The sequence below is a fragment of the Papio anubis genome, chromosome 8 (genome assembly GCF_008728515.1).
Source record: "Papio anubis isolate 15944 chromosome 8, Panubis1.0, whole genome shotgun sequence".
NCBI classification, from domain to species: Eukaryota; Metazoa; Chordata; class Mammalia; order Primates; family Cercopithecidae; genus Papio; species Papio anubis.
The window spans coordinates 27,343,824-27,356,673 of record NC_044983.1 but is presented as its reverse complement, the minus strand read 5'-3'; the positions used below and the strand labels follow the sequence as shown (position 1 = coordinate 27,356,673).

The 12,850-nt window shown below is 39.2% G+C and overlaps 1 protein-coding gene across 3 annotated transcripts in view; it reads left to right on the top strand.

Annotated features, from left to right (window-relative positions):
* KIF13B (kinesin family member 13B) overlaps positions 1–12,850 on the top strand; it is a 190,548-nt gene that overhangs the window by 120,977 nt on the left and 56,721 nt on the right. For all 3 annotated transcript variants that reach the window (XM_021942839.2, XM_031669932.1, XM_031669931.1), the window contains 5 exons: positions 3,961–4,131; positions 5,690–5,847; positions 7,494–7,626; positions 11,121–11,267; positions 11,866–11,895. In XM_021942839.2, the coding sequence (XP_021798531.2) occupies positions 3,961–4,131; positions 5,690–5,847; positions 7,494–7,626; positions 11,121–11,267; positions 11,866–11,895 (639 nt within the window). The remainder of the gene's footprint in view (positions 1–3,960; positions 4,132–5,689; positions 5,848–7,493; positions 7,627–11,120; positions 11,268–11,865; positions 11,896–12,850) is intronic.

Sequence of the window (12,850 nt, the reverse complement as noted above, 5' to 3'; positions counted from 1 at the left end):
TCAGCCTTCTGAGTAGTTGTGCCACCATTCCCAGCTAATTTTTGTATTTTTAGTAGAGACAGGGTTTTGCTATCTTGGCCAGGCTGGTCTTGAACTCCTGGCCTCAAGTGATCCACCTGCCTCGGCCTCTTGAAGTGCTAGGATTACAGGTGTGAGCCACCATATCCAGCCTAATTTTTAAAATAATAAATTGGTTTTCCAAAATGTGACCAGTGGGGTTTTTTTGTCCTTAGTCTTAACAGCATGATTATGAACTCTTGGACTTAACCATATTTGGTGTGTGTCTATCTGTTGCATTCACTACCTGTATTTAAACACAAATGTTCCCGTCTTTGGCCAGTGGGAGCCACTTCAGTTGGCCCTTGAGTCCTGTTGTCATAACTTTCACCTTCCTGGACTGGGATAGCTTTCTTGTTTTCTGGTGTGATGAATATTCTGATCTCATCTTGTGTATTTCCTGTCCCAGACCTGGAATCAGCCATTTCTCCAAGGAACCTGATTCCTTTCAGTGGGAAGTGGTTTTTAGAGACCATATACTGGCATGTAATAGCCTTTTATGTAAAAAGGACGAGGACAAATAAGCTGTATGACAATAAATAAAACAGTGGTAGAAAAACAAAAGAAACCAGCCTGGAGACAGTTAAGATATCATGGGTGATGAGTATAATTAGCCCCCAAAGAAGTCCGGATTTGTTTTTTTGTAACAAGGCTATATGCACATATTAACATCTTCATGTTTTCACTGATATGAAGTAAAGTTTGTATGTTTAAAACCTGGGCACAAGCATCAATCCCTGCAGACATTTGTCCTCTGTCTTGAACAGCTGCAAGTTGAAGTCTGTAGTATTCTGACACCTTGTGGTGGTTTTAGTTTTTGTGTGCAAAAATTTTTTTAAAAACCCCACAAAACCCAAACAGCCTGTGTTCATTTCTTATGGCTAATAGTCTTCATTCCTGGCAGTTGCATTCCTGAGAGGTTGCCTGTAGACGAGAGTTCAGCGTATTAAATCTTGTTTCTTGTCTATTTTAACATTAAAATTGTGATTAATTTTGAATGGAAAAAAAGGCTTTCAGATGGCATTTACTCACAAAGAAGTATGTATTGAACATGTATCTACTCAATGCCTGTTACAGGGCTGGGCGTGGTGGCTCATGCTTGTAATCCCAGCACTTTGGGAGGCCGAGGCGGGCGGATCACAAGGTCAGGAGATCGAGACTATCCTGGCTAACACGGTGAAACCCTGTCTCTACTAAAAATACAAAAAAATTAGCCGGGCGTGGTGGTGGGCGCCTGTAGTCCCAGCTACTCGAGAGGCTGAGGCAGAAGAATGACGTGAACCCAGGAGGCGGAGCTTGCAGTGAGCCGAGATTGCGCTGCTGCACTCCAGCCTGGGTGACAGAGCAAGACTCTGTCTCAAAAAAAAAAAAAAAAAAAAAAAATGTTACAGGTCTCTTTTATTTCATTCCATTGGTGTGGTCAGTCTTAACCCTGTCGAGTAAGTTAGCTACTGATATTCCCATTTCACCTAGGAGAAAACTAAGCCTAAGAAAACTAAGAATTTGAGTTATTTGAGCCAGCACACAAGCTAATAAGTGGGCAAGATTTTTTTTTTTTTTTTTTTTTTTGTGAGATGGAATTTCACTCTTGTTGCCCAGGCTAGAGTGCAGTGGCGTGATCTCAGCTCACTGCAACCTCCGCCTCCCGGATTCAAGCGATTCTCCTGCCTCAGTCTCCCGAGTAGCTGGGATTACAGGCATGTGCTACCACGTCCAACTAATTTTTTGTATTTTTAGTAGAGATGGGGTTTCTCCATGTTGGTCAGACTGGTCTCGAACTCCCAACCTCAGGTGATCCGCCTGCCTCGGCCTCCCAAAGTGCTGGGATTACAGGAGTGAGCCACCGGCGCCCGGCCGAGATATTTATTCTATTTATTTTAAGTAACTCCAACATCTTGGAATTTTCCCAAATGCCATATTGCTGTACCTTAATAAGATAAATATTTAAAAACAATGAGAAAATGATGGTTTTTAAAAACTTGGTGGAAAAATTAATTGCAGAGTACTGTTTGCTCAGTTTGGTTTGGAGGAATAAAATATGTCAGCCAGTCTGTCTTTCGTAGCCTGTCAGGAAGTAGCTATCTAGGTGTTTCAAACTCCTGTTGACATCACAGAAAAGATGAATTATAATGGGGGTTCCTGTTTGTTGCTGGTGTGTCTGGTATGGAAGAAAATAAAATTATCTGGTGTGTGTAGTTTTGTGTGTCATTATCAATGCTTCCCGAAATGTGTTTTTATTTGTTTGCTTGTTTGTTTTTTGAGACAGAGTCTCTCTCTGTCACCCAGACTAGAGTGCAGTGGTGCGATCTCTGCTTACTGCAACCTCCGCCTCCTGGGTTGAAGCGATTCTTGTGTCTCAGCCTCCGGGAGTAGCTGGGACTACAGGCATGTGCCACCACATTTGGCTAATTTTTATATTTTTGGTAGAGATGGGGTTTCACCATGTCGGCCAGGCTGGTCTCAAACTCCTGACCTAAGTGATCCTTGGCCTCCCAAAGTGCTGGGATTATAGCCTGAAATGTTAAGGTTATGTTTGTGGTTTCTGAACTACATGAACTCTTATGTCATATATTCAGATTTATTTTCATTAAATACATTTACCGGAGGTAGATTAAATCATACAACATGCAGAAAGTGACCAAGTGAAAAATATCATTTATGATGAATGCTCAGTCATGTGAAAATTGGTTTAATCAGTTATAAAGTCAGAATTTAGCTTAACTGACTTCAGGATTTCATTTTCTTTATAGTTGGAGAAGTTTTAGAATATCGCAGTTTATCACAAAAACTCCAAATTAAAAATCAACCCAGGCCAGGCATGTCTATAATCCCAGCATTTTGGGAGGCTGAGGCAGGAGGATCACTTGAGCTTAGGAGTTCAAAACCAGTCTGGGAAACATAGTGAGACCTCATCTCTACTAAAAATAAAAAAAATGACCTGGGCATGGTGATGCACACCTGTGGTCCTAGCTCCTCGGGAGGCTGAGGCTAGAGGATCGCTTGAACCCTTAAAATTGAGGCTGCAGTTAGCCATGATTGTGCCACTCACTCCAGCCTGGGCAACACAGCAAGACCCTGTCTCAAAAAAAAGAGAGAATATTTGGCTGCTTAGAAACTGTTATAGGCGTTTCTTCTGGGGCCTTTGGGTCTGATTAGACATGTATCTCCAGTTGCACTTTGTTACAACCACGCCCTGCCCTCCTGGTCCAGAGCACGCTTCCTTTGATACACCTTCCCCGCAAATCTGCATAGGGAAGGTGTTCCATAAACGGTGCAGAAAATGGTCAACATTCACCATCTTCACTTCCCTTCCTTCTCCCCCCACATCTTTAAATTATACATTTCTGGTGCTTTTAAGTTCTCCCAAACAATGTTGTAGTATCGTGTAAAATCTTCAGCTGAGAACCTTGTTCCTTTTTATACTTCAAAATATCAAATCCATGTTTTGCTCTTTCCTTAATATTTGTTGTTTCTTGGCACATACATTGATTTTGTTCTTCATTCGCTGTGCCTGACAATCTTGTTCTGTTCTATGGCATATCTGTGGTTGGCCAAGTTCATATCATTGAAGAGTGCTGATGTTTGAGATCTTTCTTCATCTGAATTGATGATGATGATTCTTGTATTCTGAGAAACTAACATTTAAATGTTCTTAGACTTTACAACGTCCACCTCTGTAGTCAAGGTCCTTGTAACCCTGCGTCCACCCTCTCACTAAACATAATAATTGCTACCGCTATTTCCCAGATGTAGAAGTCCAGTCTCAGGGTGGTTGGGATTTGGCCAACATAAACATAAGCACCTAAATTAGTGACAGACCTGGGACTGGAACCTGCAACTCTGACTCCGAGTGCTTGTTGGAACCCTTGGGTTTCAAAACACACAGTCTTCTTTTTCCTTCAGGTTAAAATCCTCCAAGCTACTGGGTTGCCACAGCATCTGTCCCACTTTGTGTTCTGCAAATACAGCTTCTGGGATCAACAGGAGCCGGTGATTGTCGCTCCTGAAGTGGACACCTCCTCATCTTCCGTCAGCAAAGAGCCGCACTGCATGGTTGTCTTTGATCATTGCAATGTGAGTTTGTTTTCCAGAGTAGGTCAGCATTTAGATTACTTATGTAAAAACAAAACAGAAAATGACCCTTGTTTCTTTGAATAATTGTACCAGTATATGTGTTGTAGAAGTTTCTGTAGAGTGTGGGGATTGAGTAAAAAGCGTCAATGCATCTATACTCCTCCACAACCCAAAGGTAGCTTTTGCGTGAGAAACAAATACATGTGTATGTATATATGCATATTCTTCTCCAAAGAAAATCTATGTCCTATATTAGATTATTGGAGAAATTATCTAAAGCAGTTAAGAAACATATTTTAGAGAAAGTGAACATAGGTAACAGAAGAACTAACTTTATTGAGCACTGAATGCTCTGTGAAGCTCTTTGTTATTCCTTCATTTGGATCCTCACCGCAGTTGTCTTTGTTGATAGTGCATTTTTTTGTGTTTGTTTGTTTTGTTTTCTGTCACCCGGGCTGGAGTGTAGTGGCATGATCTTGGCTCACTCCTACCCCTGCCTCCCGGGTTCAAGCGATTCTCCTGCCTCAGTCTCCCAAGTGGCTGGGATTACAGGCGCCCACCACGCTGGCTAATTTTTTTGTATTTTTAGTAGAGATAGGGTTTCACCATGTTGGCCAAGCTGGTTTCAAACTCCTGACCTCAAGTGATCTGCCCACCTCAGCTTCCAAAAGTGATGGGATTACAGGCATGAGCCACCACACCTGGCCGATAGTGTGTGTGTGTGTGTGGTTTGTTTTTTTTTTTTTTCTTTTTTCCTTCCCAGCTGAAAACACGAACAAATCAGAGAGGTCATTTTGCCCAAAGTAGTTCTTCACTGGTTTGTCTGTGGCTGGTGACCAGCAGAATGTGGACTATTGGGTCCCCCAGTCTTTCTTGCTCCTGCACCACACTTGATCCATTTCATCTCTTTCAAGAGAGTCCTCTTTCTAATCCATTTGAAACCAAAATACTTCAGTGCATTAAAGATAGATAGAGAGGTGGAGACAACAACAGAGATAGGAGGTTCTGTGATTTCTTTAATAAACTGTTTTAGAGCTAAATCCTAATTGCCATATGTTATCTTATAAAGATGGATAGGCTGGGAGAATTTTTACAAATTAGGTCTTTTTTTGGTGCTAATGATTTTTATTTTGTTTCTTTCCTAATAGAGATAGTTAATTTTCTAAAAAGTGGGAAGAAATGTTTTTGCAACACACTACCTTATTGCATATAACTTTTATATCAACACATTATAGATCAGTGTTGTAATACTTTATACAATTATGCTTTTAAAAATAGCTCCCAAAATATTGCTAACAAAATAGAATACAATGCTGGTCTTACATACTAGACTTTTGATCTGAAAAGTTTTTAAAAATTCAGACTTATAGTTATGTTTAAAGTCAACCTTTTGCCATCCGAGCATTCATTATGGGTTTTAGATGATAGTTCTGTATAACTAAAACGTTCCGTTTTCTTTTTTTTTCCCTGATATAATTAAGTATGTGATGTCTGGTATAAACAATCATAAGATTACCAGAAAGAGTTTGCTCTTCTGTAATTAGCTATTGTGTTTCAGGAGTTTTCTGTTAACATCACTGAAGACTTTATCGAGCATCTTTCCGAAGGAGCATTGGCAATCGAAGTATATGGACATAAGATAAATGATCCCCGGAAAAACCCTGCCCTGTGGGATTTGGGAATCATCCAAGCAAAGACACGTAGTCTTCGGGACAGGTGAATATTAGATGTTCATCTGATTCCATTTATATATATATGTAATTTTTTTTTTTTTTTTTTGAGACAGTCTCATTCACTCTGTCACCCAGGCTGGAGTGCAGTGGCACGATCTTGGCTCACTGCAGCCTCTGCCTCCTGGGAGTAAGCAATTCTCTTGCTTAAGCCTCCCGAGTAGCTGGGATTATAGGCATGCACACCACACCTGGCTAATTTTTGTATTTTTAGTAGACACGGGGTTTCACCATGTTGGCCAGGCTGGTCTTGAACTCCTGAACTCAAGTGATCCGCCCACCTCAGCCTCCCAAAGTGCTGGGATTACAGGTGTGAGCCACCATGCCTGGCCAGATTCCATTTAGAATTTTTAAAAATTGCTGGAAATTAGTACTGCCATTTTTAAAGGTTACTATTTCCTGAGCATGACCAGTGTTCCCTGGAGGGATGGCGGTGTCTCCAGGGTATTAATGACACAATTAAACTTCCTTAGGGAAGTGAACTGCAGAGAATGATGGAAGAAAGTTCAGTTTGTAGCTGGTTAAGAAGAAACAGTGAAATGAATTTTGGAGAATAGTGACTTACTATTATGAATTACTTCTAATTAATCAGCTGTAGAGAGGATGGATCAAGATTCACTCTAGTGTTGACATTTTGTCTTTAGCTCATAGCTCTGAGTGGCATCAGTGTTGGAAAGAGGTAGGCTTCTTTGTGGACTTAAAAGAAAGTGTTAATAGGGAATGAATGAAATTGCATATGTTTGTGCTTTTCATCTAATTAGAGATGAAAACCAGACTTTTTTGCATTTAGATAGTTTAGCAAATACTAAATTAGAAAGTGACATTTGACATTTTTTTCTTGATTCTCTTCCTGACCTGAGAAAAATACTTGGCAAATCACTGAAGCATATGGTACTACCTTTGTCTATCTATGAAAAGACAACCCCTGTATTTGCTTTTTTTTTTTTCCTTTTTTTTTTTTAATAGTTTCAAATTATTTTAGATTCGGGGGTACATGTGCAGGTTGGTTACCTGGGTATATTGTGTGATGCTGAGCTTTGGGATATGATTGATCCTGTCACTTAGGTAGTGAGCATAGTACCCAGTAGGTAGTTTTTCAACCCTTGCTCATTCCCTGCTCCCCAACCCCTGGGAGTCTCCAGTGTCTTTTGTTGCCATCTTTTTGTCCGTGAATACCCAGTGTTTAGCTCCCACTTATAAGTAAGAACATGGGGTTTTTGCTTTTCTGTTTCTGTGTTAAATTGCTTAGGGTAACAGTGTCAAGCTGTATCCAAGTTGCTGGAAGGGACGTGATTTTATTTGGTTGTATTTTTTTATGGCTGTGTACTTGCTGCTTCTGTACATCCGATTAGAATTTCCAGTTTTTGAGTAACGACTCTGAAATAGATTTGTCATTACATCTTTTTGAACAAAGTAAAGGAGCCGTTTCTAGTTCCAATACTGTGAGTTTAACTTTGCTTTCCATTATACTTGCCAGTATGTACATGCATGGTGCTCATTGAACTGCAGATCATTCTGAATTACGCTGTTTGGAGGTCATTTTGGTTGTTAATTCTTATGTGTGTAGGACCCTAAGCTGCCTGTAATGAAATAGAAATGTATGATTTTCCAAGAACTTCACCTATTTCCTAGATGGAGTGAAGTGACCAGGAAATTGGAATTCTGGGTTCAAATCTTGGAACAGAATGAGAATGGTGAATACTGCCCTGTAGAAGTGATTTCTGCTAAGGATGTCCCAACAGGAGGAATCTTCCAGCTTCGGCAGGTAACAGAATCGTAAATGTTTATATTGGATTCTTTGGTGCCAGAAAGCTTAATATTGGCTTCTTTTTAGCAGAAATGTTGGTAATAATGAAATCTAGACTGACTGAGTCCATTTCTTACATTAAAATTTTCCTATCTCATGTGTCACAAGTATTGCTATTAAATTTTTTTTTCTTTTATTAAAGTAGAGACACAGGGTCTCGCTTTGTTGCCCAGGCTGGTTTTGAACTCGTAGGCTCAAGCGATCCTCCCGCCTTGGCCTTCCAAAGTGTTGGAATTACAAGTGTGAGTCACTGCTCTCAGTCAAGTATTGCTATTTATAATATTTTAAAAACTAGTTCTGTTAGTTTAGGTAAAAGAAAAAGGTTAAAGGAAAACTTAGAATTGATTTGTAGGACGTACGCCAAACATATCAAACAGCTTTAGAACATTTAGGAAGACAAGGAGAAGCTATGTGACATGGCAGAAAAAATCAGCATTCAGACTCTAAAATGCTTGGGCTCAATTCTGGCTCTCCAGTGTCTTAGCTGTCTATCCCTGAGCAAGTTCAATAACCTCTCGCCTTCGCCTGTTATGTAGATATGATGATAACACCACCTTCATAGGATTAATGTGAGGATTAAGAGAGATGCGTGTTTAAAGCATAGGGCCTGACATGCCAGGTGTTAAGTACACGCAGTTGGGTAGATACACATGCCAGAATCCACAGAGCAGAGAAGAATATGGGAGTGGCCACGTAACCCCACGTGCATCTGCAGAGTCTGTGCTGCCAACCAACAGGGAAATTTTTAATTTAATTTGTATACAGGATTTGGAATTTTTTTTTTTTTTGCTATACCTTAATGCATTGTTTAGGAGACTGCTATGTTCTGTGAGTTTCCATACTTTAAAACATTAGAACACTAGAATCGCTCTAGAAAATGAGCGTAGAAAGCTTTCAAAGCAAAATAGAGAAAATTGAAGGAAAGAGAACATTTGCTTAAACGTTTAAGTTCTGGAATGTTTTAAGAGGAGGAGGATGATAAACACTTGTTCTCTGACCCCAGCAAATAAATTTTAGCAAAGTGAAAGGAGATTAGTTTAAATTAAAGCATGCGTTATACACATAAAATATAATTTTTTTTTTTTTTTTTTGAGATGAAGTCTCGCTTTGTCGCCCAGCCTGGAGTGCAGTGGCACGATGTCCGCTCACTGCAAGCTCCATCCCCCAGGTTCATGCCACTCTCCTGCCTCGGCCTCCCAAGTAACTGGGACTACAGGTGCTCGCCACCACGCCTGGCTAATTTTTTTTTTGTATTTTTAGTAGAGACAGGGTTTCACCGTGTTGGCCAGGATTGTCTCCTGACCTAGTGATCTGCCCGCGTCAGCCTCCCAAAGTGCTGGGGTTACAAGCATGAGCCACCGCGCCCGGCCATAAAATAGAATTCTTAAGGGTGTGAAGAACATCTTTTTCTGGGCATCTGTTAAAAAAATATATATGTCTTCTTCGAAGCCTTAGAAAAATCATCTACTGGAAGGCAAGACTGGATAATTTTCTATGATTTAGTATAAATTGGATATTTAAGTATTTGTCAGACTTCTGACACCCTTTACTAAAAGTGTTCAAAGAAATGTTGGTTTGTCAGGAAAGGACTTTTTGAAGGATATGCTTCTTTACCTTGATGCTGAAAAAATCAAGTTCTGAAAGGATTTTTATTACATGATGGCAAAAACCGCAATTACTTTTGCACCAACTTAATGATACTAAGGACACAGAGGCCAGAAATTAGGTCCATTTGGATAAAAAGTCATGTGGAGAAAGAGCTGGAAAACAGAAGAGAAGAGGTTGCAGAAGCTTGTGGCAGCTGGTTTCGGAGGGCCTTGAATGCTAGGCTCATTTGAGTGTAGTATGTTTGAAAATTGGGTTGTATTGTTCTTGAACAGGAAGGTGGCAGAGGACAACTGATTAACTTTAACCAAGTGAAAAGTGCTGTTTTTGTAGAAATAAATGGTCAAATATCAGCAGTGACAGAAGTTCTAATAGTTTAAGTGTACTTTTAAAAGTTGTTCTGTGGAACAGTAAACCATTGCCGGATCCTTTCTCTCCTTTTCTTCCCTCTCCCTAGGAATCTTCCCTTAAAGTGCACACTTCACCCTTCACACTTAGGCACAGATTCAAAATAGATCACTTTGGAAAGTGCTTAGGCAAACTAAGCAAATAAAAGGTAGCTAATTGAAATGACAAAACTGTTTAGGCTATTAAAATATTTTCTTTAGGACTTTTCCCACAAAGTATCTGAGGCTTAGTCCTTGGTGATACTAAATCAGAAAACATCTGTATCCCATCCATTCAAATGGAGCTTGATAGGATCATTGGTTGCCTTAGCTGATTTTCCTGATCATGCAGAGCTCTTGGGAACTAAAATCTGATGGAAGAGGGCAAGAGTAATTGACTTGCAATTGAACATTTAAATTCCATTTTTCAAATGCTATTTTACATTTCTAAAATTTATAAACCAAGTTCGAAGTCAGTAATTTGGGAATACTGTGAGTTCTCTTTTAAAATATTGCTTCATTGTAAATATATACCAAGTCCCATGCAATAAACAGTCTAAACAGTCATACTTGTATTTACTGATTATTATGTTTATAATTATACAATTAATATATTTGTATTTATGACATATACTGCTATATCAGTAAATTATATTTTATATATTATATATACAAATTATATACATAATATATTTACTGATATTTACTGATACTGATTTATTTATATTTACTGATATTATATTTATATTTATATTTACTGGTGCTTTACTCTTTAGCAAGTCATATGTTTTTCTACAGTAATACTTTAACAACTGTATAGTGTTTTATTATATGTTTCACAATTTAAAGTTACCAATACTATACATTCAATTTGCGTCTAATTTTTCTTAAAAGTGCTTAAGATTTTTTGTGTATATGCATGATTATTTACTTAGCTCTCTAGAAAGTCAAATTGCTGGGTTAAAGGAACTTACATGTTTTTAAGTCAAATTGCCTTGCAGAAAACTTGCACCATTTTAAATTCCCACTTACAGTGTATGAAATTGTTTGTTTCATAAATGTAGGGCATTATTGGAAATTCCCCTTTTAAAATATATTTGCCAATTTAGGAAGTGAAAATACAGGTGTATCATGCTTTAATTTAATTTGGATGTATTTATTTATCAGTAAGTTGAACTTTTTTATTGGCCAACTGTTTGCATTTCCTTTGTTAGAATTTTTTTAATGTTACTTCTTATTGAAAGAATATGTAAACATATATTCTGTTTTTTAGCTCACTTAAAAGGGAAATGATTTTTTCTAATTAAGCATTAAAATACAAATTTAAAAACTAACAATAAGGTATGGTGATAGTGTCCAAATTGAACATTTTTCTCAACATCAGCCTGTAGGGGTCTCTCTAAACCAAATTTTTGGAAATCAAGAAACTGATTTTAAGACTCTAAATTGTCTGTGACCCAGGGGCAGTCCCGGAGAGTTCAAGTCGAAGTGAAGTCAGTGCAGGAATCTGGGACTTTACCACTGATGGAAGAATGTATATTGTCTGTTGGCATTGGATGTGTCAAAATTAGACCGCTCAGAACCCCCAGAATGCATGAGACCTTCCATGTAAGTTGCTATGCCTGTTATGTTCTTCTTGAAAGACAAAATCAGACCAGAGTGCCTTTTGGAACCTGTACGAAAACTACTTTCTGTGAACCTCTTTGTTTACCTTTGCTGTCCTTTTTTGTGTCTTACATTTTCATGGAATCATTGCATCGAACTGTATTACTGGTTTTGCCCTGGTGTAGGTGGCAAGCTGAGGGTTAAAACGTCTCTGCCTCCACAGATTCCACAGTGCCTGCTAGTGATTAACTCCTCAACATCACCCCACCCCTCTGGAGAAACCCCCTACTGGCTTGTAAAGACTATTTGCCAGCAGGTGTTTGATTTCCCCTGGTGAGTGGGACTATAAACCCAGCAGGGAGAGCATTGCACTGGTTCCCGAAAAGGTCAAATGAGTGTTCTTCACTCTTCTGTGAGCGGCTCCAACTTCCTGACAACTGTAAAACCCAGAGTGAGGGAGTGGGTAGGTGGGAGATGAAATAGTATATTAATTCAGTTGAAAAATATAAATTATGAGTAAAGAGTCAGATTGCTTAGCATAGCCTGATTCTTGGATAAATCAATAATTCAGTTCTATGTAATGTATTTTTTTTTCTTTTAGGAGGAAGAGGAAGACATGGACAGCTACCAGGTAATTTAGCACCTGTTAATCTCATCTCAAATAAGCATGTTTAAAGTATGTAATTACACATTCCTGGATCTGGCTATACTGTTATTTAAAGATTAAACAATTCATACTGCTTTTTTTGTTGTTTTAAAATAAAACAGAGTAGGGAACATTGAGTGTTGTTTCATAGACCGTAAAGTGTTTTAGGAGTGGGAAATCATTTGTGACTGAGATCCTTTTCCAAACCTGGAGCTCCCCAGCCAGGCCCCCAAAGATCCTTTTCTCCGGATGCTCTTTCCTGGACATTTTCTGTCCTGAGTGAGTCACCACTCGTTGCCCTTATTATAGTTGTGTCAATCTGAGCTTCAGTCAGCACTAGGTGTTTTGCATATTTTTGTTTTTTTGTGACAAAGTCTCATCCTGTCGCCCAGGCTGGAGTGCAATAGTGCAATTGCAGCTCACTGCAACCTCCATCTCCCGGGTTCAAGCGATTCTCCTGCCCCAGCCTCCCGAGTAGCTGGGATTACAGGTGCATGCCACCAAGCCCAGCTAATTTTTTGTATCTTTACTAGAGATGGGGTTTCACGATGTTGACCAGGCTGGTCTCGAATTCCTGACCTTGTGATCCACCTGCCTCGGCCTCCCAAAGTGTTGGGATTATAGGCGTGAACCACTGCGCCCGGCTGTATTTTGCATTTTTTAAGCCAGATCTTTCTTCCCCACTTCCGGGGATCATACAGCATTTGGAATCTGTTTTTTTACTTTCTTTTCCTAACCTTCTAAAGATTTTGTTTCTGTCTGTGCAGTTTCATCTGTTAGTCATTGTTCAGGACTGTCAGGGCTCTTTGGAGCCTGATTATGTCATCTGTGTAGTCACTCTCTTGGTTTTACATCATTCTAATTTGATAGAAATGTCTGCTTTCCTATAAGTTGCTGATAAAAACACTGTATCAGATAGGGTTAAATACAGAGTCCTATG